The 25,195-nt window shown below is 46.6% G+C and overlaps 2 protein-coding genes across 3 annotated transcripts in view; both read right to left on the bottom strand.

Moving 5' to 3' along the window:
* The window catches only part of LOC142896230 (NACHT, LRR and PYD domains-containing protein 3-like), a 135,844-nt gene extending 111,169 nt beyond the window's left edge, over positions 1-24,675 (bottom strand). Inside the window, exons 1-9 of one of the 2 annotated variants that reach the window (XM_076037779.1) lie at positions 23,659-24,675; positions 22,878-23,027; positions 22,615-22,734; positions 20,065-21,879; positions 17,662-17,832; positions 16,890-17,063; positions 15,923-16,096; positions 14,558-14,731; positions 13,190-13,363 (exon numbers count right to left, since the gene is read on the bottom strand). In XM_076037779.1, the coding sequence (XP_075893894.1) occupies positions 13,190-13,363; positions 14,558-14,731; positions 15,923-16,096; positions 16,890-17,063; positions 17,662-17,832; positions 20,065-21,879; positions 22,615-22,734; positions 22,878-23,027; positions 23,659-23,885 (3,179 nt within the window). In that variant the 5' untranslated portion in view covers positions 23,886-24,675. The remainder of the gene's footprint in view (positions 1-13,189; positions 13,364-14,557; positions 14,732-15,922; positions 16,097-16,889; positions 17,064-17,661; positions 17,833-20,064; positions 21,880-22,614; positions 22,735-22,877; positions 23,028-23,658) is intronic. The other variant, XM_076037780.1, reaches the window with a different exon arrangement.
* On the bottom strand, positions 656-3,091 carry LOC142896234 (tripartite motif-containing protein 16-like). The gene has a single exon (XM_076037784.1). It carries the CDS (start codon positions 2,945-2,947, stop codon positions 1,223-1,225), a length of 1,725 nt encoding a protein of 574 aa, XP_075893899.1. The 5' UTR covers positions 2,948-3,091; the 3' UTR covers positions 656-1,222.
* Positions 24,676-25,195: the final 520 nt, after the last annotated feature.

The raw sequence follows: 25,195 nt of genomic DNA, 5'->3' as shown, positions 1-25,195 counted from the left end.
AGGCAAACATTAAATAAATAATGAATAATAAATAAATACATACATACATCAATATATATATATATATATGTATATATATTCCATTCCATTCCATTTTCCATACCCGCTTAGTCCCGAGGTCAGGGTCACAGGGGTCTGCTGGAGCCTATCCCAGCTGTCTTAGGGCGAAGGCAGGGGACACCCTGGACAAGTCGCCAGTTCATCGCAGGGCCACACAGAAACAGACAACCATTCACACTCACATGCACACCTACGGACAATTTAGAGTGTTCAATTGACCTCACATGCATGTTTTTGGAGTGTGGGAGGAAGCCGGAGAACCCGGAGAGAACCCACACAGACACAGGGAGAACATGCAAACTCCACACAGAAAGGTCTCAGGTCCGGGCTATATATATATATATATATGTGTATACACTGGAGTCAGCTGTCCCCTAGTGGAGCAGACTGTTACTGCAGCACTCATCTGCTGTGTGTGTGTGTGTGTGTGTGTGTGTCATCCTCCTCCTTAATGCGAGAGAAATATCAGCTGTTTCCCACATTGACTGATGTGCTTTTGAAACTTTGATCTTGTCTTCATGGTGTTGACTTTCTAAATGTCTGTGGTGAATACATGGAGATCTTGACAGAAGAGAAATCTACTAACAAGCAGAGACTTTATCTGGATTGTCTTGTTGCTTTATTGCTTCAATTCAACACTTGATCATTGACTTGACATTGTTGTGCAATACAGACTGATGGCATATTTCATGACTTATTGATTGACTATTGTCACATTGAGCCAACAAGCAGAATCAAAAGACAAAATTCTCTCACAATATTTACATGCATTCATCTGATTGTTGACAAACGAATCAACAGTCAGAAGGTTGATCAGATGGATGAGTTGTTGAAAGGTCAAAGGTCAGGGTGGAACGGTCCAGAGTGGAAACAGACCTCAGCTGTGTTTCCACAGTAATAAAGTTGTCATGTGGACTAATGACACATTATTAATCTGTGGGATGAATGGGCTGCAGAGGAAGAGAAACAACGTGGCACAAACATCCAGCAGCCGTGGAGACAAACATCAGGTGGACAACAGTCACCAGGAGCACAAACAGGAAGTGACGTCCAGGCCCCGCCCACCCTGTGATTGACAGCCGGAGACACTGGGCAACAAAGGTGAAGACAGAAGAAGAATCAAAGGTGAGAATTCAACTCAGAGTCTCTCTGACGACTTCAGTCACACTTTCATCAACTCAGCTGAAGAACCTGGACCAACAGCAAGTCCAACATGTGGCGGCTGAGTGAAGGAGGTCTGGACTCTGTGGAGGAGCTCCATGGTTCCAGAGACGCTGTAGAAGGACAGAAGACCTGCTCTGTGGTCCAGGTACACTCCCACTCTGGAGGACCCAGGACCTGAGACATCAGTCCTGATGTTGTTGTGATAAAACTCATATCCACCTGGGGAACAATATAAACTCCAGGATTTGTCATTTGATCCAAATTCACTTTCCTTTGACCTTCCTGCTCTGCTGATGTTCCTGTAGGCCACTGCTACATCAACCCACCCTCTCCACTCCACCTCCCAGTAACATCGTCCAGTCAGACCTTCTCTACTCAGGACCTGCTCCCAGTCAGTGAATCTGTCTGGATGATCACAATAAGACTGAACTTCCTTCATGTCTGTCACTTTTCTGTTCTCCTCAGATAATAACAGATGTTTGTTCACTGTGTTTGGATCTATAGTGATTTGAGGTGAACATCTGAGGAAGCCCTCTCTGCTCCTGGGTTCTGGTACCTTCAGTAGAACATCAACGTTGCTCACAGTCCATGAGATGTTTGTCTGAGTCTCTATCAGAACTTGAGAGAGCTTGGTCACAGCTGCTGCCACGTCCTCAAAGTATCTCAGAGGACGGATCTCCAGGCTGGAGGAGTCTGGAGACGGACTGAGTGCTGGCAGTGAGGTGAACCTGTGGAGAAACTGGCTGTGGTCCAGTGTGTGTGAGATCTTCTCCAGCTCAGCGTCTCTCCTCTTCAGCTCCATCATCTCCTGCTCCAGCTTCTTCTCAAGCTCTTTGACTCGACTCACTTCTGCCCCCTGTGTTGATCTGACCTGCTGCTGCACCTCAGAGCATCTTTTCTCCAGCAGACGGATCATCTGGGTGAGGATCTTCTCGCTTTCCTTCACTGCTTTATCAGCAGAGCCGTTGATGGACTCCACCTCCTTCTGAAGCACCTTCAGGTCTTCCTCTGTGTGCTGGATCTTCTGCTGGATCTTCTGCCTGGTCTCCTCCAGCTCTCTCTGCCTCTCAGTCCTCTCTGCTACTGCTGACACTGTGTTCTGACCTTTATGTTCATCCACACAGCATAAACCACAGATGATCTTCTGATCAGTGCGGCAGAACATCTTCATCACTTCATCGTGACGAGGGCAGATGTTCTCCTGGAGCTGCTGGCTGGGTTCCACCAGCTTGTGTCTCTGTAGGGGAGCAGCATCACGATGACGCTGGAGGTGAGAGTCACAGTAGGAGGCCCGACAGACCAGACAGGACTTGAGGGCCTTCAGTTTCCTCCCAGTGCAGAAATCACAGGCCACATCTCCAGCTCCAGCATAGCAGTGATCAGCAGGAGCATCTTGGAGTCCAGTCTTCTCCAGGGTCTCCACTAGAGCTGCTAACATGGTGTTCTTCTCCAGGACAGGCCTTGGTGTGAAGGTCCTCCTACACTGAGGGCAGCTGTAGACTCTCCTCTCCTCCTCTGCATCCCAGTGGTGTTGGAGACACTTCCTGCAGTAGTTGTGTCCACAGGAAGTGGTCACAGGATCCTTGAGAAGATCCAGACAGAGGGAACAAGAGAAGGTTTCTGGGTCCAGCTGAGCTGCTGCCTGAGCCATTTCACCTCTGAGAGCCACTGACTGACTGACTGACTGACTGACTGACTGACTGAGTGGCTGACTGGGTTTCATTTCCTCAGAAACGAAACCAGTTTGACTTTAGGGGGAGGAAACAACCAGTCAGGGCTGTGATTGGCTGCAGGGAGCAAAGGGGGCGGGACTTCTAATCTCCTGACTAATTCCGAGAAGAGGAGTGGCAGGGTGTGTGTGTGTGCGTGTGTGTGTGTGTGTGTTTGCGTGTGTGTGTGTGTGTCCTTTGCTTCTACTGAAATATGCAATGTGAGGGCTCGCTGCAATAAAAGCCTTTGCTGTTGCTTTCTGCAGTTGTGTCCGGCCTGCGTGTCTAAAGTGCCGAGTCATCTTCTTATTGGCTGATCTGATGTCTTCCCACTATGATTGTTTCAGCCCAATTTAGGGGTAGATCCACAAAGCGTTTAAGCGGCGTTTGCGCCAGAAAATAAATAGCGCTAAAAACTGTGATTCGGATCCACAGAGAGGACGCAAACGTGAAAATGGGCGGAAAATGCGCCGAGGCGCAGGTAGCGGCAGAGTCATTTGAATGTATTTTAATGAGTCATTACGCGCAAAGTGACACTCCCTTCTATGCAAAGATGCCTCATTCAAACAGCGGCAGATCCAGAAAGAGTTTGCGCTCGTGTCCGCACGCCAAAACCGAGAGGCCCCGAAATGCAGGGACCGGGCGCCACCATTACTCCAACCCCCTGACTCAACACCGGAACTCAACATCGGAACTCAACGCCGGAAGTTAGTTGATCTTTTTTTTAAATGTATTTTTTAATAATTGCGCAAAACAGTACAAAAAAAACGAAAAACCCAATAGCAACAAAAACTATCACCAGGGCGTGGCATACATAAAAGTATTTTTACGGTTTGCACGATAAAAAGAGGCTCCGGGTCTTGATAGCTTTTATGTTACTATTACTTTCAAATAGTTTTAATATACTGTTGAACATCGTTCTCAAATGTAAGAAAAGGGGTTTTAATGCATTATTTTTAAAAGAAAGGGTAAAATCAGGTTCAATATAAGATAAAATCAAATTATCGACATCTACTCAGCGAAGTTAAGTTAAAAGTAATTTAAAAGTAAATTTGTAGGCTACTATAAACTCAGAATTTGTATCTATTTTTTTGATTATCTCAATAAAGGCATTGTGAGAGACTAATTATTATTGCCAGTATGACATGACATTGTTTTTATTACATTTTAGAAACGAAATAGAATGAAGAGAAAACTGATAATGGTTAAATAGAATTATTTCATGCATATAATGACTAAATGGGATAATGAAGCGCTCTCCAGAAGCAGGAAATACCTGTTCTGTTGCAGTGATGTCTGGGGCCATTGTTTTACTCAGAATGCTTGTCCCTGGAGATCCCTGCTGGATGAAAAATCAACCAGCAGGACTGAAGTCATTTTGCCAAGCTGCTTTTCTGTGCCTTTGAAGAAAACAGTATGTTGGGAGCTGTGTCTGTGCAGTGTTTGAATGATATTTGTTGCAGAGGCAGATGAACACATCAGAAACCTAAAACAATTTCTTTCCCTCCCCAGCAGACTGCAGCATAAAACAACACACATGCCACCACAAACAAAACATCTTCAGCATTTTGCTACAGATGTCAGGAGATCTTGGCTTCCTTAAGAAAAAGAGGCAGCTCTGCCCTTATTTATTGAGTGTCTCTGTTTAGGGACCTCTTCAAATTATTATCCAGGTGTACACTTAGATATTTATGACTTGGCACCACCTTGAGGTGTTCCCCACTGGTACTCTGGCTGAAGAGGGGGCTTGGATCTGCAAGAAATCTATTATTATTTCCTTGGTCTTTGAGGTTTTTCAGTAGTTCTTGTGACTGCAGTCACTGAAGGCTTTGATCAGGTCCTTATATTCACATTGCTGCCCATTCCTGATACACTTCACAATAGCAAGGATTTACAGTGCCTTTATTTTGGCTGTTGACCGAAATGAATAGTAACCATATGCTAATGTGAAAGTAAGTATGACATTTGTTTTGACCGCATGTGCATGTTGCAACTGCTGTCTATAATTTGATTTACTCTTATATTGAACCTGATTTTACCCTTTCTTTTAAAAAAAAAATGCATTAAAACCCTTTTTCTTACATTTGATTCGATGTCCAACAGTATATTAAAACTATTTGAAAGTAATAGTAACATAAAAGCTATCAAGACCCTGAATCTATCTGCCTTCTACAATTATTTTTATCATGCAAACCGTAAAAATACTTTTATGTATGCAACCCCCTGGTGATAGTTTTTGTTGCTATTGTTTTTTTGTTTTGTTTGTACTGCATTGCGCAATTATTAAAAACTACATCAAAAAAAAAATAAAGATCAACTAACTTCCGGCGTTGAGTTCCGGTCTTGAGTTAAGGGATTGAGTTAAGGGATTTATTGTGTTCAACTAGGGTTCAGGAAAGACGCTGCACAATGTTGTCACGTTCTCACACTCTTTACTCTGCTCTCGCACCTCACACATCAACAGGCTTGATCAGACAATTGCCGAACTCTTAATCAGGCATTACATAACGATAACAGCACCTTTAACGCTATAACATCGAACATTGCACATAACTGCACAGCGTTAGGTTTGTGTTGTTTTTCAGACATAACATTCCCCCCCCCCTGCTGGAGTTCAAACATGAAAAGTTGTAACAAAGTCCTCAAAGTGACCAGGACGTGAACGTATGCGCACAGGTGGAGGAGGCACACGGCTGGGCGGGTCGGGAGGGAGATAGAGAGGGGATGAACGGTGGCGGCTCATGAAAGTCAGGGGCTGGTGAGATCAACCCCTGGGCCCCAGGAAGTTCTGGGGTTGGCGCAGGGGCAGCCTGAGGCTCAGAGGATTCCTGCCCTGCCAAGGGAAGGGCTTGGGGTGCAACACCAGCAGAGTGTTGCGGAGCTGGTACCCGTCGAAGCCGGGTAGAGTGCCACCGAGAGCCGTCATTCAACAGATAAGTTGCAGGGCCCAGCTGGCGAGTGACCTGGAGGGGGTGAGACCAGTAAGAGGCCATTTTATTGTCCCGGTGGGGTCTGCGGACTCTGACCGAGTCCGATGCCGTGATGCCGGGGGCCCTGGCCCTTTTCGATTTGTCGAACTGTTCCCTCATCCTCCCCTGCCGGCAGGCGACCGTAGCTCGGACACTAGGGGGGGAAGTCCGAGGGCTAGGAGGGCGGAGTCTGTCCAAGGGCATGTTCATCTCCCGGCCAATCATGAGAAGAGAAGGGGAGACACCCGTAGTGGCATGCTGTGTGGTCCTATAGTGCAGCAAGGTGCGGCGAATGGCCTGCAGGAAGGTGCAACCCTGGGCCATATGCGCTCTCAAGCCATGGCGGATGCCCCTGTGTTCCAGATAAGTGGTGAACTCAGCAGAGACCAGCTGCGGGCCGTTATCTGTGGTGATGGTCTCAGGGAGACCCCAGCGTGAAAAAAGCGACTCCAGGAAGTCAATGATGACTCGCGAAGTGACGGTGCCAGTAGGGATGAGCTCAGGCCACTTGGAGTGCAGGTCGTAGACGACCACCAAAAACCGATGGTGATGGGGAACCCCATGGATCTCACCGCAAACATCCAACTGTAGGTGTTCCCAGGGGCGGGAGGGCCAGGAGAGAGGCTGCAGGGGCGGTGGCGCCTGATGGCCCGTCTTGCCACTCACAAGGCAGGCAGAACAGTCCCTGACTAAGGCCTCGATCTCCTTGTCTATTCCTGGCCACCATACCAGGCCTCTGCAGCGCTGTTTCAGCTTCACGATGCCCAGGTGGCCCTCATGCGCCATAGCCAACACACGCGCACGGAGAGCACCTGGGACCACCGTGCTAAGCCCACGTGCCACACAGGCATCATTCCAGCAGGGGAGCTCCTGCTTGACGCGGGAGAACCCCAACAGCTCCTCGGGGACCCTGTGGGGCCAGCCATCCTGGATATAGGTGCGAACTTGGGAGAGGACAGGGTCCGCCTCAGACGCATCTTTCAGTTCCTGCAGTGACACAATAGCCTGGAGAGGTGAGTGCAGCATCAGGATCATGTCCTTCTCCACAGTCTCTGTGTCCATGTGTGGGGCTGGGCAGGTGACAGACCTAGAGAGGAGGTCGGCGACCACATTCAGCCTGCCTGGTGTGAACTGCAACTCAAAGTTATACTGGCGGAGGCGGTCAGACCAGCGGTGCAGCCTCAGAGGCCTGTGGCCTGTTCCAGATGTGGACAACAGCGTGGTCAAGGCCTGGTGATCAGTGCGGATGGTGAAGCTGCGGCCAAAGAGGTAGAAATGCCACCGTTCGCAGGCCCAGATGCAGGCCAACGCCTCACACTCCCCCACCGAATACCGCTGCTCAGTCGGGTTGAGGGCACGGGAGGCAAAAGCCACAGGTTTTTCCACCCCGGCCTGGGTCTGAGACAGCACCGCCCCTACCGCTGTTGCTGACGCATCACATGTCACGAAGGTAGGGCTGGATATGTTGAAATGTGCCAACACCGGCGGTGATGTCAACTGGGCTTTGAGGCTGTGCACAGCGTCCCTGCAGGCTGGAGACCACACCCATGGCACGTCCTTACGAAGGTGCTCACGCAGGGGGCCTGTTGTCTCAGAGTAGTGAGGAAGGAACTTCAGGTAGTAGCCCGTCATGCCAAGAAACGAGGCCACTTCAACAGCTGAGCTGGGCTCGGGAATGGCCTGAATGGCATCCCTGAAGTGGAGTCACCCCGTGCGTCGACAAATGAAAACCCACAAACTTGACGGATGAGGCAGAGAGGACACATTTCTCGGTGTTGAGAGTCAGCTTGTGCTTTGAAAGGGCTGCAAAGACCATGGTGAGTCGCTTGTCGTGGACATCAGTAGTAGGCCCATGCACGACGATGTCGTCGAGGTAAATGGCCACACCCGGTATGCCCGCCAGCACAGAGGCCATGATCTTCTGGAAGCAGCTAGGGGCCGAGCTTAGATCGAAGGGCATCCGGGTGTATTGAAACACCCCTGCGTGCGTCACAAAGGCTGTGAGGTACCTGCTGCTCTGGTGGAGAGGAACTTGGAGGTATCCCTGCCTGAGGTCCAGTTTGGAAAACACGGCAGATCCATTGAATTGAGCTGTCTCCTCAGCCGTGGGCAGTGGATATTTATCAGGAATGACCGCCTTGTTTACTGCTCGTAGATCAACGCAGGGGCGTAGGCCCCCCGACTTCTTCGTAGTCACCACCAGGTTAGACACCCAAGGTGACGCGTCCACAGGTTCGATGATTCCAGCATCGAGCAGTTTCTTCAGCTCTGTGGTGACCCCATCACAGAGAGCCAGTGGGATGCGGCGCAGAGGTTGGATGACCGGTTTCACTGTCGGGTCGAGGAGTGGCTGGTGAGCGAAGGCAGTGAGGCAGCCCAGACCCTCAAACAGTGAAGGCCACCGTTGCTGCCATGATGTGGTGACAGTCTGGATTGCCGCCCCCTCCATATCCAATAGAGAGAAGCCCAGGGCAGAGAACAAGTCAAGCCCCATCAGGTTGGCGCCGCGGCGTGCGACGTGGAAGGTGACACCAGGAAGGAGCTTCATCCCGTAGCGTACAGCCACCTTAAGAGAGCCAACCAGGTCAATAGATGAATCGCCACAGCCGCAGAGGGAAGCAGACGACGCGGACAGCGGCAGGGAGCTAAAAAAACGTTTATAGGTGTCAAAGTTCACGAGGGACACACTGGCACCAGTGTCTAAGAGCAGTGGTAGGCACACCCCGTTGAGTTCAATAGTGCATGATTTGAAAGTCACTGGATCAGAGTTCACGTGATGGATGATGGTTGGTGTAGACTGGGGCTGGGAGGCATGGCCGTCTGACCCGGCCTGGGCAGATGGTGAGCGCCCTAGACAGTGTCAAGTCGTCCGCTTCGAGCAGGAGTGTCTCGCACACCTTGGGATTGCTCGTGTGTTCGATCAACTGGTCGCGCACCATCTCGTCCTGCAGCGCGCCGAACTTGCATGAACCGGCCAGTCCACATAGATTAGCCACAAACTGCTGAACGGACTCGCCAGGCAGCTGACGTCGCTGACGGAAGATGAAACGCCGCAAGAGCGCACTTTGAGGGGCAGCAAAATGGTCCTTCAGACGTCCCACAATCGCAGCGTACGTCGACAACAGATCGGTTATATCCACTAACGTCTCGAGCACGCGCTGGCCCTCAGTCCCCAAGCAGTGCAGCAATAGGTCTTTCTTCCTGACGTCGCTCACCGCGTCGAGCCCCGAAGCTACGAGGTAGTTCTCAAAGGAGTGCAGCCAGCGGGTCCAGGGCACGGCAGGCTCGCCCGGTAACTCCAGAAATGGGGGCGGCGGACGGAGAGAAACATCAGCCATCCTTGTCGCCAATATTGTGTTCAACTAGGGTTCAGGAAAGACGCTGCACAATGTTGTCACGTTCTCACACTCTTTACTCTGCTCTCGCACCTCACACATCAACAGGCTTGATCAGACAATTGCCGAACTCTTAATCAGGCATTACATAACGATAACAGCACCTGTAACGCTATAACATCGAACATTGCACATAACTGCACAGTGTTAGGTTTGTGTTGTTTTTCAGACATAACAGGATTGAGTTAAGGGATTGAGTTCCGGTCTTGAGTTAAGGGATTGAGTTCCGGTCTTGAGTTAAGGGATTGGAGTAATGGCGGCGCCCATGTCCGCCATTTTGTCTGCATTTGGGTGTCTCTCAGAGTTACACACACAGATGATACACAAAGACGATAGGAGGGACGGAGACTCATGACGAGAGAGAAAAAGAGCAGAGGCCACAATGCAAATGGACTGAAAAGGTAAAAAAACAAACAAAAAAAAAACTTGAGAAAATGAGTGGCAACAGGAAACGCAGCAAAATCTAGACACATTTTTAATTACATTGACGAAACTCAGGCTTCAATTTACCCACGCCTTACACATGTGATGGCATGGAGACTGTGCATTGGAGCAACATCAGTCCCCACAGAGAGAATCTTCTCCAAAACAGGGCAGATATTTCCAGAGAGAAGAAACAGGATCAGCCCCTCAAAGATTATCTGAATACTGATTTCTTTTCTTTTTGTTTTACACATTTTAATTCATATTTTGTTGTGTGAGTTTCTGTAAGCTTATGTTGTTTGACTTTAAATGTGTTTAGTAGTAAAAAACTAAAAGTTTAAAATTGTTAATAGTTATTTAAGTTCATTTATAAATAGTTAAACATTTGTTTTTTGCACTTGCTTAGTTTTTATCACTCTGTAGAGTGTATAAATAAAGGTGTGTTTATATTAAAACATATTTTAAAACATTATATTATATTAAACATTTGATATAGTCCATGTTTCTTTTTTTACATTAGTAATTCATATTACGCATTATCTTTTATTACTGTTGGTAATAAATTCTTTTAGGCACCAAACATTTTGAAGAGCCGTTTGGGAGCCGAAAGAGCCGGCTCTTTTTAGTGAGCCGAGCCAAAAGAGCCGGTTCTCTAAAAAGAGCCAGAATGCCCATCACTACAAGGTTTCTGACCACCTACTGTTAGCTGCATTATAAAAATGAACTATTTTGATATTTGCCTCTTTTGCCCAAATTTCAATGACTCTATATTCCATTTGCCTTCCTCTCCCCACCACACTGCATTGTGTATCTTGTTGCATCAACATTATACACCCACCACCATTTGCCTCTCCTCTACCTCTACGCACACTATCAGAACCTTCAATGGTCCAATCCTATACTGCTTTCAGCCATGTTTCATGAATGCAGCAGATGTCTGCTGCTTTCTTAAAGTCTCTAATCAAAGCTTTTAGCTCTTGACCATTTGCTCTTAGACTTCTAGTGTTGCATTGTAATAGAATCAGTCTGTCTTTTCATTTGCTCCCCCTGCTTTCTTGTCAGCCTCCAGTTTTCTACTAATATCTTCCCAGGATGCCTCCCTCATTCCCAAATACTTTTCAGCCCCCTTTACAATTATTCTCATCTCCTCTGTTTTGTCTTTGACTTGATCAGTACACTTTATTATGTAGGCCATCAACAAAAGTACTTTTCCAACCTCTAACGCCTCATCCCCTTCTTGTCTTCCATTGTGTTTAACCTCAATCATTTCCTCTCTTCCTCTTTGCTCATTGACTCTCTTCACTGCCTCTGCATAGCTTCAGTTTCTGGCTGTTTTTATTGGAGTTGCTTTTATTGCCTTCTGTCTATAGCTTGGCAACCACCATATGTCACCCTGTGTTGTCTCCCACCATTGCAACATTTATCTTGCGCTCCCTCTTCACATTCTTCCTACCTATGATTGACCCAGAACCATCCAGAACCACCTGGGTGTTTAGCTCTTAGAACCATCAAGAACCATCCAGAACCAGTAGGGTGTTTAGCTCTTAGAACCCCCAAGAACCATCCAATCAGTCCTAGACGAAGTTCTGGAGGGAGGACGAAGACGATCAGAACCAAACAAGAACCACAAGGAAAAACTGAACCTGAACTAAAGTCAAAGAAGTAAATCCACTAGTTGAAGGTTGGGGACGGGGTGGGGCCTGGCACCCCAAGAGCCAATGAGAAGGCTGTCCCGACACTGGAGACGGTGGATCATCCTACGCTGTATACATATTATGAATATGTATGTGGTGTGGGCTTCATTGCTGCTAAAGAAATAAAACAACAAGAAATCAAAGAACAACATGAAGAAGCAACAACTGTGATTGTTGCTGAGGTGAGTTGGTGAAGATGCCACATTTCATAGCACATTGAAGCTACTAACATAGATCTACATACACGTCAATCTACCTAAACATGCAACACAAGCAGGTGGAGATTTAATGATACTGGTCAAGAAAAAAGGTGCATTAAACATTGATGGACTGAGATGGGTACGTATACAAATATATATTTATTAGCGGTGGGACTTGATTAAAGAAAATAATCTCATAAATTATGGGCTTTGTAGTTTGTCAAACCTCTGACCTTTATCCTCTGGTCAGTTCACTCCAGATTATTCTGTCACAACCTTTTATTTGAAAAAAAAAAAAAAAGAAAAGATCAACAAATGTTTTATTTCATTAATGGCCTCCAAACGTTTTGATTCACTTCAGATTGTGGTGTCCAGAGAGGAGGACAGCAGTCAGTCATGGTTGACCTCCAGTGCTCACACAGTGCTTCACTGGAAGGCCAAGTACAATGCAAGAGTCCATATGTGGCACTGCAAGGTCCACCAGTGGCTTCTGGGACGTCTCTCCCAGTAACCACAGCAGCTTGTAGGGAGAAGCAGTCCGCCAGCCACCAGGCTCCACTGGGGTCAAAGGTCATCCAGCTTGCCTTTTAGATCCACTGGTTGTAGTTCTGTCAGCCACCACTAGATGGGGCTCTCCTCTTCACTCTCCTCCTCATCCACCCTCATCCTTCCACCTGTAGAGAGAAGAAGAGACAGCAGGAGTCAGGGCTCACGGTCCTTGAACGCATCATCACAGAGACGTTGACTGTTGATGGAGATGATGGAGTGACTGGTGAGAAGAAGCAGACTGTCAGTCACATGTCAAGTGTGGAACATATGAAGTTCATGTGACCATGGAGTGTTGGACTGATACTGAGGCCTGATGAAGATGAACTGATCAATAATTGAGTGGTGAACTGAGAGAAGAAGCAGTTTGGCAGCAGATGTTGGATGAATGAGGAGCAGCTGGACGTCACCATCCTCCTCTCACACTGTGATTGGGAACACTGGACCTCTGCTGTGGGATCAACTGGCTTTGGTGCTGGAACCATCATCCACTGGTTCAAAACCAGTACTGACCTCACACTCTCCAGTTGATAGTCTCTGCTGTGGACAAGATCCATCAGTGGCTTCACAGATGAATCCTGCAGCTGGTTCCATCTCAGGTCCAGCTCTCTGAGGTGGGAGGGGTTGGACTTCAGAGCTGAGAGCAGCCAATCACAGCTGAGTTCTGACAAACTGCAGCTCCTCAACCTGAATAGAGAATAAATGATGGAGAGTTTATAATGATGGAGAGTTTTTCCAGGGTGTCATCACTCTGAAAGTGAAATGTCGACTTCAGAATCTGACACTACAGAAAATGTCACCTTGAAATTAAATCCTCAGTCCAAAACTATAGTGTGTTGAAATGATGTTTGGTCACATGACCACTGATGACCTGTTTTTTAAACTTCAAACATGAACAGAATGAATTTTTCAAATATCTGGATGTCATTTTGATATGAATCAACCTTCAGTTCAATGTTTATTCAACATGTGTGATGAACTGTGTTTGGTGCTGAAACCATCATCCACTGGTTCCAAACCAGTACTGACCTCAGAGTCTCCAGTTTACAGTCTGGACTCTGCAGAAAACCACTCAGCACCTTCACTCCTGAATCCTGCAGCTGGTTCTGACTCAGGTCCAGGTGTCTGAAGTGGGAGGGGTTGGACTTCAGAGCTGAGAGCAGCCAATCACAGCTGAGCTTTGACAAACTGCAGTTAATCAACCTGAATAGAGAATAAATGATGGAGAGTTTATAATGATGGAGAGTTTTTCCAGGGTGTCATCACTCTGAACATCAAAGTGAAATGTGGACTTCAGAATCTGACACTACAGAATAAAATGGGAGAGGGAGGGCGAGCGAACGAGTGCTGCACTGTGGAGTCCATTACTGGCTCTTGATGATGTTGCTGTCTGGGCCCCCTTACACCAAAGTAGGATTGCGTCATCCAAGATGAGTCACTAAGCCGCGTTCAACCAATCCACAACACGTGTGTCCAGGCTTCATGGGTTGCACTAAAAGCCATCCAGGATGAGAGGACACAGATTCATCAAGCCAGGTGAAAGCTATCCTGGATCAGTGCGCCATGCACGCGGCTTCCTTCCATAGACCCCCGTTATGGAGCTGGGATTGACGGATTGGCCATCTTTGACCTCCTCAGAAGCCTCCATGAGGATTTGCGCCTGGGACGGGGATTCAGACTCTCTAACTTTCAAAGCTCAATAAAATGTGGGCCGGCGCAGACGGCCTGGGCGGGGCTTGGAAGCCCAGACTCCCAGGTCATAGTCATGCGCACCAAGCATTCAGCCAAAGGGATCTTCCCTTGGCCAAGCAGCCAGGGCGCATGATCAATTGGAGGCATAGTGACAGGACCGTCCACTGTCACAACAACAAGCTCATGTTACTCTTTGATGTGTCTTCATCTTTCTGTGGGATGTGTATTTTTATATAGGATGCATGGCAAAGTAGAAGTCATGTTAGAAATGATCCAATGATTGCAACATGATCTCAACTCATTTCTCTATCATGATTGAAATGAAATGATTCCAAAGCTTGAAATAATGACAGTGGCTGGAGGTGAATGTGATAACAATGTGCAGTGTTGAGTGGAAGAAACACTGCTTTCCACTGGTGGTGACCATTGACTGAGACAAGGATGAAATAGATCCTGGAACTCAGCCTGGTCTGGAGCAGCTCACTCCACACAATAAATCTCCATGGTAACTTCTAGCAGAACATATCTCACTTCCACCTATCCCACTGTTGTGCAACCAGATCACACATCAATTGATCCAGGATAACCAAGATATCCCGGCTTAATCCCTCATCCTAGTTTCCTGCAACAGGGCCCAGTCAAGTGAAAATCATGACAACAATAACAAGAGTGATAGAAGTTGTAGAGTGAAGAGGGTGAACTGACCCCAGAGTCTCCAGTTTACAGTCTGGACTCTGCAGAAAACCACTCAGCTCCTCCACTGTTGAATCCTGCAGCTGGTTCACACTCAGGTCCAGGAGTCTGAGGTGGGAGGGGTTGGACTTCAGAGCTGAGAGCAGCCAATCACAGCTGAGCTCTGACAAACTGCAGCAAATCAACCTGAATAGAGAATAAATGATGGAGAGTTTATAATGATGGAGAGTTTTTCCAGGGTGTCATCACTCTCAAAGTGAAATGTCGACTTCAGAATCTGACACTACATTATAAAATGGGAGAGGGAGGGCGAGCGAACGAGTGCTGCACTGCGGAGTTCATTACTGGCTCTTGATGATGTTGCTGTCTGGGCCCCCTTACACCAAAGTAGGATTGCGTCATCCAAGATGAGTCACTAAGCCTTCAGCATTCAACCAATCCACAACACGTGTGTCCAGGCTTCATGGGTTGCACTAAAAGCCATCCAGGATGAGAGGACACAGATTCATCAAGCCAGGTGAAAGCTATCCTGGATCAGTGCGCCATGCACGCGGCTTCCTTCCATAGACCCCCGTTATGGAGCTGGGATTGACGGATTGGCCATCTTTGACCTCCTCATAAGCCTCCATGAGGATTTGCGCCTGGGACGGGGATTCAGACTCTCTAACTTTCAAAGCTCAATAAAATATGGGCCGGTGCAGACGGCCTGGGCGGGCTTGGAAGCCCAGACTCCCAGGTCATAGTCATGCACACCAAGTATTCAGCCAAAGGGATCTTCCCTTGGCCAAGCAGCCAGGGCGCATGATCAATTGGAGGCATAGTGACAGGACCGTCCACTGTCACAACAACAAGCTCATGTTATTCTTTGATGTGTCTTAATCTTTCTATGGGATGTGTATTTTTGTATAGGATGCATGGCAAAGTAGAAGTCATGTTAGAAATGATCCAATGATTGCAACATGATCTCAACTCATTTCTCTATCATGATTGAAATGAAATGATTCCAAAGCTTGAAATAATGACAGTGGCTGGAGGTGAATGTGATAACAATGTGCAGTGTTGAGTGGAAGAAGCACTGCTTTCCACTGGTGGTGACTGTTGACTGAGACAAGGATGAAATAGATCCTGGAACTCAGCCTGGTCTGGAGCAGCTCACTCCACACAATACATTTCCATGGTAACTTCTAGCAGAACATATCTCACTTCCACCTATCCCACTGTTGTGCAACCAGATCACACATCAATTGATCCAAGATAACCAAGATATCCCGGCTTAATCCCTCATCCCAGTTTCCTGCAACAGGGCCTAGTCAAGTGAAAATCATGACAACAATAACAAGAGTGATAGAAGTTGTAGAGTGAAGAGGGTGAACTGACCTCAGAGTCTCCAGTTTACAGTATGGACTCTGCAGAAAACCACTCAGCTCCTTCACTGTTGAATCCTGCAGCTGGTTCCTACTCAGGTCCAGGAGTCTGAGGTGGGAGGGGTTGGACTTCAGAGCTGAGAGCCGCCAATTACAGCTGAGCTCTGACAACCTGCACCTCTTCAACCTGAATAAAGAATAAATGATGGAGAGTTTATAATGATGGAGCGTTTTTCCAGGGTGTCATCACTCTGAACATCAAAGTGAAATGTCGACTTCAGAATCTGCAACTACAGAAAAAGAGAGGGAGGGAGAGAGGGTGAGTGAATGAGTGCTGCAATCTGGAATCTGACCACCAGATGGCAGGATTTTACACACTGTCAGCGAGAGTTGAGCCACGCGGCAGTCTTGACAGCTGCAGTCAGGAGAGGAGCAAAGGAGACCCTCAGAGAGGAGACCCTCACCACTCTGCATGTAAATGTAAAGGTTATTTCATTGTCACTGCATTTGACTCACACAGCCTCCGTCACTGACTCACCCTTAATTCTAAGAACTTAGAGTCCAACAATCCTCTTAAATGATGTGGTTAAAACGAAAAGCTGAAGATAAGTGAGACTCATCAAAGCAGCTGTGAGGCTCTGACCAGCCAAACCTCTTCACTAATTAAGGAGCCAACAATACTGTGCATTGAAACACAACTGAACCTCTTTCAGACACAATTCCAGAAAATGTCAATCATATTATAAACAATACTGGGTAGATTGTAGTAGATTTAACTGATCCGGCCCACTTGGGAATAGATTTTCCTCTATGTGGTCCGCACACTAAAATGAGTTTGACACCCCTGCTTTAGACCCAGTTTCACTCATTTCAAACACAAACCAGTGACTGCAAATTGAATTTCCAACAGCAGTGAAGTGAAAATCATGACAACAATAACAAGAGTGATACAAGTTGTAGAGTGAAGAGGGTGAACTGACCTCAGAGTCTCCAGTTTACAGTCTGGACCCTGCAGAAAACCACTCAGCACCTTCACTGATGAATCCTTCAGCTGGTTCTCACACAAGTCCAGGTGTCTGAGGTGGGAGGGGTTGGACTTCAGAGCTGAGAGCAGCCAATCACAGCTGAGCTCTGACAAACTGCAGCTCTCCAACCTGAATAAAGAATCAATATTTCATTTCTTCCATGGTGTAAATGTCATATTAAGAGTCATTTCTCCCTGTTGATGATCCAGATGTGCAGCTGTTGGGATCACTGAGTCATTCCCTCAAAGGAGTCATTGTGCCAGTGGGTTGTCAACACAATAACAACAGCAGTGTGTCAGTCAGTGTGCAGCCAATCAGCAGTGAAGATGGAAAATAATCAGTGAGTCCTTTGTGTGCTTGTGGCTGTTTTCAGTCATCAGAGTCTCGTTACAAGTCAAACACATTCAAAGGACAAGATGAAGAAATACTGCTGCACTATTAATCTGCCTGATATTTCTTCACAGGATCTTCTGCTCAGTCATGTGACCTTCATCACCAATCAACAACTTCCATTGAGCTCCAAAGTGACTGGAGACATTTTCCACACTTTCTTCCACCATCCAAAGTCTTTTCTGGCTGCAGATTGTTGACATGAAAATATCAACAACATCCACTTTGTCTAGATGAGTCTTTAATATCTGCTTCAAAGTCTTCACACTGATCAGCGTTACACACCAGTTGTCATCTGCTGACACACACTGTCCACCAGTAGAAAGCAGGAACTGACCTGAGAACTTCCAGTCTGCAGTTTGGACTCTGCAGTCCAGCACAGAGCAGCTCCACTCCAAGATCCTTCAGGATGGTGGTACTCAGGTCCAGCAGTGTGAGGTGGGAGGGGCTGGACTGCAGAGCTGAAGACACCACTGCACACTGAAGCTCTGAGAGTTCAGCCCTATATCTGCAATGAAGGAGAGCAGAGTGAGAAGTTGCTGCTTCCATCATCATCATCATCATCATCATCATCATCATCATCATCATCATCACCACCACCACCACCATCATCATCATCACCACCATCATCGTCACCATCATCATCATCATTGTCACCATCATCATCATCATCATCATCATCATCGTCACCATCATCATCATCATCATCATCACCATCATCACCATCACCATCATCATTATCATCATCATCAACACCATCACCATCACCATCACCATCATCATCACCATCACCACCACCATCATCATCATCATCATCATCATCATCATCATCATCATCATCACCATCATCACCATCATAATCATCATCATCATCATCATCACCATCATCACCATCATCATCATCATCATCATCATCTTCTTCATCATGAATGATTGAATAGTTGACGTTGGTTGACAGTATAAATTCAATCAATCTTGTGCAATCAACTGACAACAATAAAAAAGAAGCTTCCAAAACAAATGTGCACATTCTAAAGACTCACAACAACAAAAACATAACAACTGTGTGAAGGAAAAAGCAGCAGGCTGAAGCCCAAGCTGATTCTTGCCTCTCCTATACAGTCCATAAGATTAGCTGGAATAACACAGTATTGTTCAAGCTGTTATTGAAATAACTTCTTATCCGGTGTAGCGGAACACCTCTAATTCCACAAGGCTCCAATTTCTGCAGAAGCAGAGAATGATTCATTGTGTCAAACGCTTTCCATAAATCCACAAAGACACCTACAGCATATGGTTTGTTGTCTATGGCTGGAACTCTATTTTCTACTCATTCCATCACTGCTAAAGCTGTTGATGGGTTACTGCTAAACCTATATTGATGGTCACTTCATCACTCATACTGCTCCATATAATCATGCAGTCTATTGACAAACAACTTTTCTAGTATTCTGGGAAAGTGAGGAAGCAATGACACAGGTCTATCATTTGATATGATGTGTTTATCACCATTGTTGTAGATTGGAACCACCTCAGCCATTTTCATCTGATCAGGAAAAATCCCTCTTTGAAACCATCAATTCCACATATAGGTCAATGGTTTGATGACAATCTATGACTTCCTTTATTAGAAACATATCTATATTATTATCATGGAAAGATTTTTCATTCTTCAACTTTCAAACCACTTCTAGTACATCGCTCTCACAAATCCCACTCAGGAACATTGAATTATGAAAGCAAAATCATACTTGTTGTCTACATTTTTAATTGTCCTTGCTAAATTAGGGCCCACATGAACAAAAAACCATTGCACTCATTAGCAATTTGCTCTGCATTTTCAAGAAGTAAATTCTAATTTTTTACAAAACATGGAGGAAAGTCAATTTTACTGTGGTGTTTGATCATGCAGTTGAACAAACTCCATGTAGCCTTGATGCATCTTTGTCTGTTTGCAACCATCAGTCATAATAATCTATTTTACACAATCTCGTAATAGATGACACTGTGTTTTGAGAATTGTTGTACTTGTGATAAATTCCCTATAGAGCCTATTTTTCTTTGTACAAATCATCATCATCATCATCATCATCATCATCATCATCATCATCATCACCGTCATCATCATCATCTTCATCACCATCATCAACTTCATCACCATCATCATCACCATCATCATCATCATCATCATCATCATCATCATCATCATCACCATCATCATCGTCATCACCATCATCATCATCATCTTCATCACCAACACCATCATCACCACCACCACCATCATCGTCATCTTCATCACCAACACCATCATCACCATCTTCATCTTCACCACCATCATCATCATCATCAAAATGAAGGAAGGATGTGATGTGTTTGTGTGTTCAATGTGTTGATTGTGTTGATTGACTGTCTGCATGAACCCTTCACACTGATCAAAGCTCCTCATTCTGCCACTGTCACATCTTCATCTCCATCCTGGACTCCAGTGGAACAGCTTCACTCCACTCACCATCCACCACAAAGCAGCTGAGCTAGCCCTGTGTTGACAGCCTGCTGCTAAAAGTCACCACTCAGTGTTTCACTCATTGTTTTCTTGGAGACCTGCAGCCACACGTGGACCTGCTGATGTTGATCCACCCTGTGACTAGAGGAGCTGCTGATATAGCAGGGTGGCTAACACCAAGAGCACACACACACACACACACACACACACACACACACACACACAGTGTTTACTTACCTTCCTAAACGTATCACAGCCTTCCTGCAGTTCCTCACAGCTGGAATCAGTCTCAATTTTCCCTCCTCTGATGTGTTGTACTTGCTGAGGTCCAACTCCTCCAGAACCTCCTCTGACATCTGCAGCATGAAGGCCAGAGCTGAACACTGGATGGCTGAGAGTTTCTTCTCTGATCTGTTCTCTGACTGCAGGAACTCTTGGACCTCCTGATGCACTGACTGATCCTTCACCTCCAGCAGACAGTGGAAGATGTTGATGCTTCTGTCAGGAGAAACATCACCAGTGTTCATCTTCTTCAGGTTGTTGATGACCCTCCAAAAGTTTCTTGGATGGTTGTCAGTGAGACCCTGCAGGCCTCCTAAGAGTCTCTGGTTGGATTCCAGACTGAGTCCATGGAGAACGCGAACAAACAAGTCCAGGTGACCGTTTGGACTCTTCAGGGATTTCTCCATCATCCTCCTCAAGAACTCATCCAGGGATTCTCCAGAGTGACCATCTCCTGTCATCTTCCTGTTGGTGTGACAGTGGAAGCTGTAGACTGCAGCCAGAAACTCCTGGACGCTCAGATGAACGAAGCAGTAGACGGTTTTGTGGAAGATCACACTCTCTCTTCTGAAGATCTCTGTACAAACTCCTGAGTACACAGAGGCGTCAGTCACACTGAGACCACACTTCTCCAGGTCTTCACTGTAGAACATGATGTTTCCACTCTCCAGATGTTCAAATGCCAACTGGCCCAGCTTCAGAAGAAGCTCCCTGTCAGCCTCCGTCAGCTCCTGTGGACCTCCTCCATACTTGTGCTGCTTCCTCTTGGTCTGGACCAGCAGGAAGTGTGAGTACATGTCAGTCAGGGTCTTGGGCAGCTCTCCTCTCTGCTCTGAGCTCAACATGCTCTCCAGAACTGTGGCAGTGATCCAGCAGAAGACCGGGATCTGACACATGATGTGGAGGCTCCTGGAGGCCTTGATGTGGGAGATAATCCTGCTGGACACATCTTCTCTATCTCTGAACCTCCTCCTGAAATACTCCTCCTTCTGGTCATCGGTGAAGCCTCGTACTTCTGTCAGCCTGTCCACACATGACGGAGGGATCTGATTGGCTGCTGCAGGTCTGGAAGTTATCCACAGCAGAGCCGAGGGAAGCAGATCTCCTCTGATCAAGTTTGTTAGCAGGACACTGACTGACTTCTTCTGAGTGACGTCAGTCACCACCTGGTTGTCCTCAAAGTCCAGAGCCAGTCTGCTTTCATCCAGGCCGTCCAAGATGAAGAGAAGTTTGCAGACATGCAGCTGCTCTGCTGTGAGCTTCTCTAACGTTGGATGGAAAACATGGAGCAGCTCCAGAAGACTGTAGTGCTGCTCTTTGACCAAGTTGAGCTCCCTGAATGAGAGAGGAAGCACCAGATGAAGGTCCTGGTTCTCCAGGCCCTGGGTCCAGTCCAGAGTGAACTTCTGCACTGAGAAGGTTTTTCCAACCCCAGCGACGCCGTTGGTCAGCACCACTCTGACTCTGAGTCCCTGCTGCTCAGGTGAGGCTTCAAAGATCTGGGTGCACCTGATTGGACGGTCGTGGAGGCTCTCCTTGGTCTTCTTGGTCTTCTTGGTCTCCAGCTGCCTGACCTCATGCTCTCTGTTGACCTCCTCACTCAGTCCCTCAGTGATGTAGAGCTCAGTGTAGATGCTGTTGAGGAGGGTTTGACTTCCTGCTTCTTCACCTTCAGTCACACGTTCACATCTCCTCTCCAGACTAATCTTCTGCTGCTGTAGAAGCTCCAGCAGCTGCTGCTCCTCACCACCAGGACTCCCCTCTGTCTTCCTGTGGAGACACTTTGGCTTTGACTGATTGGATCAGTTGTTGGTGTCCATCACTTGTCAGCTGTTTTTCTGACACCATCATTAGTTGGATGGAATCATTGTCTCCATCAACACTAACTGACAGCCTGCTGGCCTCCTAGTGGGCTCTTCACAAATCACTTCTTGTCTTTTGCTCTGTTTCCTAAATTCAATCCCTTCATGCAGCTTCACAATCAAACAATTTGAGCCACAAAGAATGGAGTGCAGCCGTTAATGATGCCATCCTTTAGCCACCATGTTGCGCCCGTCATGGCTTTGTAGCTGATTTCTAGGCTGGTCTTGTCACATCATCTAATATATTATTAGATGACATATTCCTCTATCAAATGTATATTTTCTATCTGGTGTGGTTGACACCTGGTGGGCTCTGGTTGAGCAGTGTTTCTGTGGAACTGGCCCTTTGTTTCTCAGCAGACAGGGACAGTGGAGTCACATTGCACTGAACTTTGGATTGAAATTCATCTCGGTGGAGTTGAGCTGCACTTTATGACAGAGCATCAAACATTCCTGCCACTGCATAAAGTTCAGTCTCAGAAGGGCTTTGCTGCATTTCAACATGATGAATGTGACCATGTCAAAGATTATCTTCTCTTGACCACTGACCACAACATCTGACACCTTTTCACCTTCTGAGGAATTTATTACTGACAAATCAAACTAGAATTAGACTTAGAAACAAGGACATTAGTGTTCTTACTGTCTTCCAGAGGCTCCAGCGTCATTACTGAAGTTTAGAGGGTGAGGCATGGACCTGTCACTCTTCAGAGACACCCCACTGGACCGTGGAGACTTCAGTCTCTGTGTCTTGGAAACAACTCTGCAAACAAAAATGATTTTCCCATCAAGTTTGTTTCAGTCTTCTGGTCAGATTAAAGTTTTTCTAAATTATTCAAAGCTTTTTAAATCTGACTAATAGTGTCTGTGTAGTCCTCATATAATACAGGTAGCCTGGTTCCTTACTGTGTTCTAGAGGCTCCAGCTTCATTACTGAAGTTTAGAGGGTGAGGCATGGACCGGTCACTCTTCAGAGACACCCCACTGGACCCTGGAGACTTTGCTCTGTCCTCCTCTTGCTCCACTGGAAGACTCATCTTGAGTCCTGGAGTCAGTCTGAGGTGGAACATCAAGTGTGACAGTGAGCTGAGAACCCAGTGCGTTCCACTTCAGACAGAGAGAACAGGAAGAAACACAGAGTTCTGTAGTGTCTGAAGCTTTGGTCCTACTCCTACAGGCCTCTTGCCTGATAAGACAAACAGACCTCTTGTTAGCGCAGTCTCTGTATCACACTAATTCCCCAGGATAGTTTCATCTCAACTCCCTAGGAAGAGCATTTGGACAACAATTCCCACTCTGTCTGTAACTTTCCCATCCCTTCGTCTCCTGTTTCACCTTTATCTCTGTGTCCTCCTTATAAGGAAATGTGCATCATGATGTGACGTGTGTATGAGAAGGTGATGTTCTTACCGTTCTAATGAGGTTGATAGTTTGTGAGTGAATTTGTACACATCTGGACACACAACCGCCTCAGGATTCCTGGGCGCCTGATTGATGCTTGAGTTCTTTGTAACAAACCTGTTTTTGTACAATCAAGTCAGTGTCAACGAGGATTCCTTCAACATCCACACTTCACTGCTGCAGTCTGAAGAATCCCCCACAGTTCCCAGTGGGATCAAGCAGACACACGACTGCTGGTGTCCACTCACATCACATTTCATGAGTTCTTCACTCACTGACGACTCACCTGCTGCTGCTGCTGCTGCTGCTGCTGCTGCTGCTGCTGTTACTGCTGCTGCTTCTTCTGCTGCTTCTGCTGCTTCTTCTGCTGTTTCTGCTGCTCCTGTTGCTGCTCCTGCTGCTGCTTCTTCTGCTGCTTCTGCTGCTTCTTCTGCTGCTTCTGCTGCTGCTGCTGCTGCTGCTGCTGCTCCTGTTGTTGTTACTGCTGCTGCTGCTGCTGTCTCCACTCAACATGCAGCCTCCCAGAGAACAACTTGGACTTTGAGCTGCTCTCCTTATCTTTTACATCCTTGGATTCCCTGATAGTGTTCACGATCAGTGTTCCCTGAAATCACATGACACAGTGTAAAAAATGGAAACTCAGTCAACATGGAACATCAATGGTGTGTATAGAATAAAAGAATCCATCAGCAGTAAATCAATCCAATGAAGTGATTTGGAGTTTTTTCTTTCTCATGCAACAGAGATCAAAACAGTCCTCAGCTCTTCACTCTACAATGTGGACGCACAATCTAGAGTAGAGAAAAGTGCACAAAGTATTTAATGAGCAGGAATTGCAGCCAACATTAGTTTTGAACCTTCAACAGGTTGAAAGTGTGAAGTATCATCAGAATCCTAGCAGCCTTTGTTGTCACTGAATGAATCCAGTGCGACTCCTTTGGTGTCTTCTAAAACTCTCCTCCACTGCAGAGACTGGGACAAGAGGAAATAACTCAGCTGACTGACATCACATTCAATGTGGCACCTTGGACTTGGACTTTGAGCTGCTGTTGATCTGTTAGGATTCCTGCTGCTCTGATCAGTCTTTCTGATACACTGTTTCCTGGAATGACACTACACTCTGTGAAAAGGCCAAAAAGTCCAGTAGTCATGGCGCATAAACAGCCTGTGTAGAAATTAAATGAACTGAGTTTGACTTTTTCCAACATAGAATGAAGGTAAAAACAGTTGACAGCCCTTTTCATCCTAGGGAAAAATAACATCTGCAATATATTTTGAAGCAGACTCCAGAAAACATGAACAATAAACCTTCAACACAGTCAGGAGTTTTAAAAAAGTCAAGACTGAAATCACTTCATCACATTGAATGAGGATCATTGAGTCAGTGAGGACTCACCCTGCTGCACCGCTCACTCACACTGCTGCTGCTGTTACTACTACTGCTGCTGCTGTTACTGCTGCTGCTGCTGTTACTGCTGCTGCTGCTGCTGCGTCGCCTCAAAAGGAAGCCTGACACAGAACAACTTTAACTTTCAGCTTCTCTTCCTGCTTCTGCTGCTCATTGTGGCTCCTCCCATCCAGCCGCCTCAACTGCTCCCACACTTCCAGGAAGTCACATGATACTGTGTGTAAGAGAGAGAGAGAGAGTGAGTGAGTGAGTGAGTGAGTGAGTGAGAGAGAGAGAGAGAGAGAGAGAGAGCACATATATGTGTGTGTGTTCCTCTTGTCACATACTACCTGTCAGTTTGCTTCCCATTACAGGGAGCATTAGCGCCACCTTCGGTCTGTAACCTTGAAGACAATCAAAAGGTGCTCCTATGAAT

Source organism: Nelusetta ayraudi, unplaced genomic scaffold (assembly GCF_046127955.1).
Source record: "Nelusetta ayraudi isolate G7.1 ecotype Tasmania unplaced genomic scaffold, CSIRO-AGI_Nayr_v1 ptg000052l, whole genome shotgun sequence".
Lineage (NCBI taxonomy): Eukaryota > Metazoa > Chordata > Actinopteri > Tetraodontiformes > Monacanthidae > Nelusetta > Nelusetta ayraudi.
This window is presented reverse-complemented; position numbering and strand designations above follow the sequence as displayed.

Bases quoted from the DNA above. Each gene is read 5' to 3' on its own strand.
- LOC142896234 (XM_076037784.1), bottom strand. From the start codon at position 2,947: ATGAAACCCAGTCAGCCACTCAGTCAGTCAGTCAGTCAGTCAGTCAGT.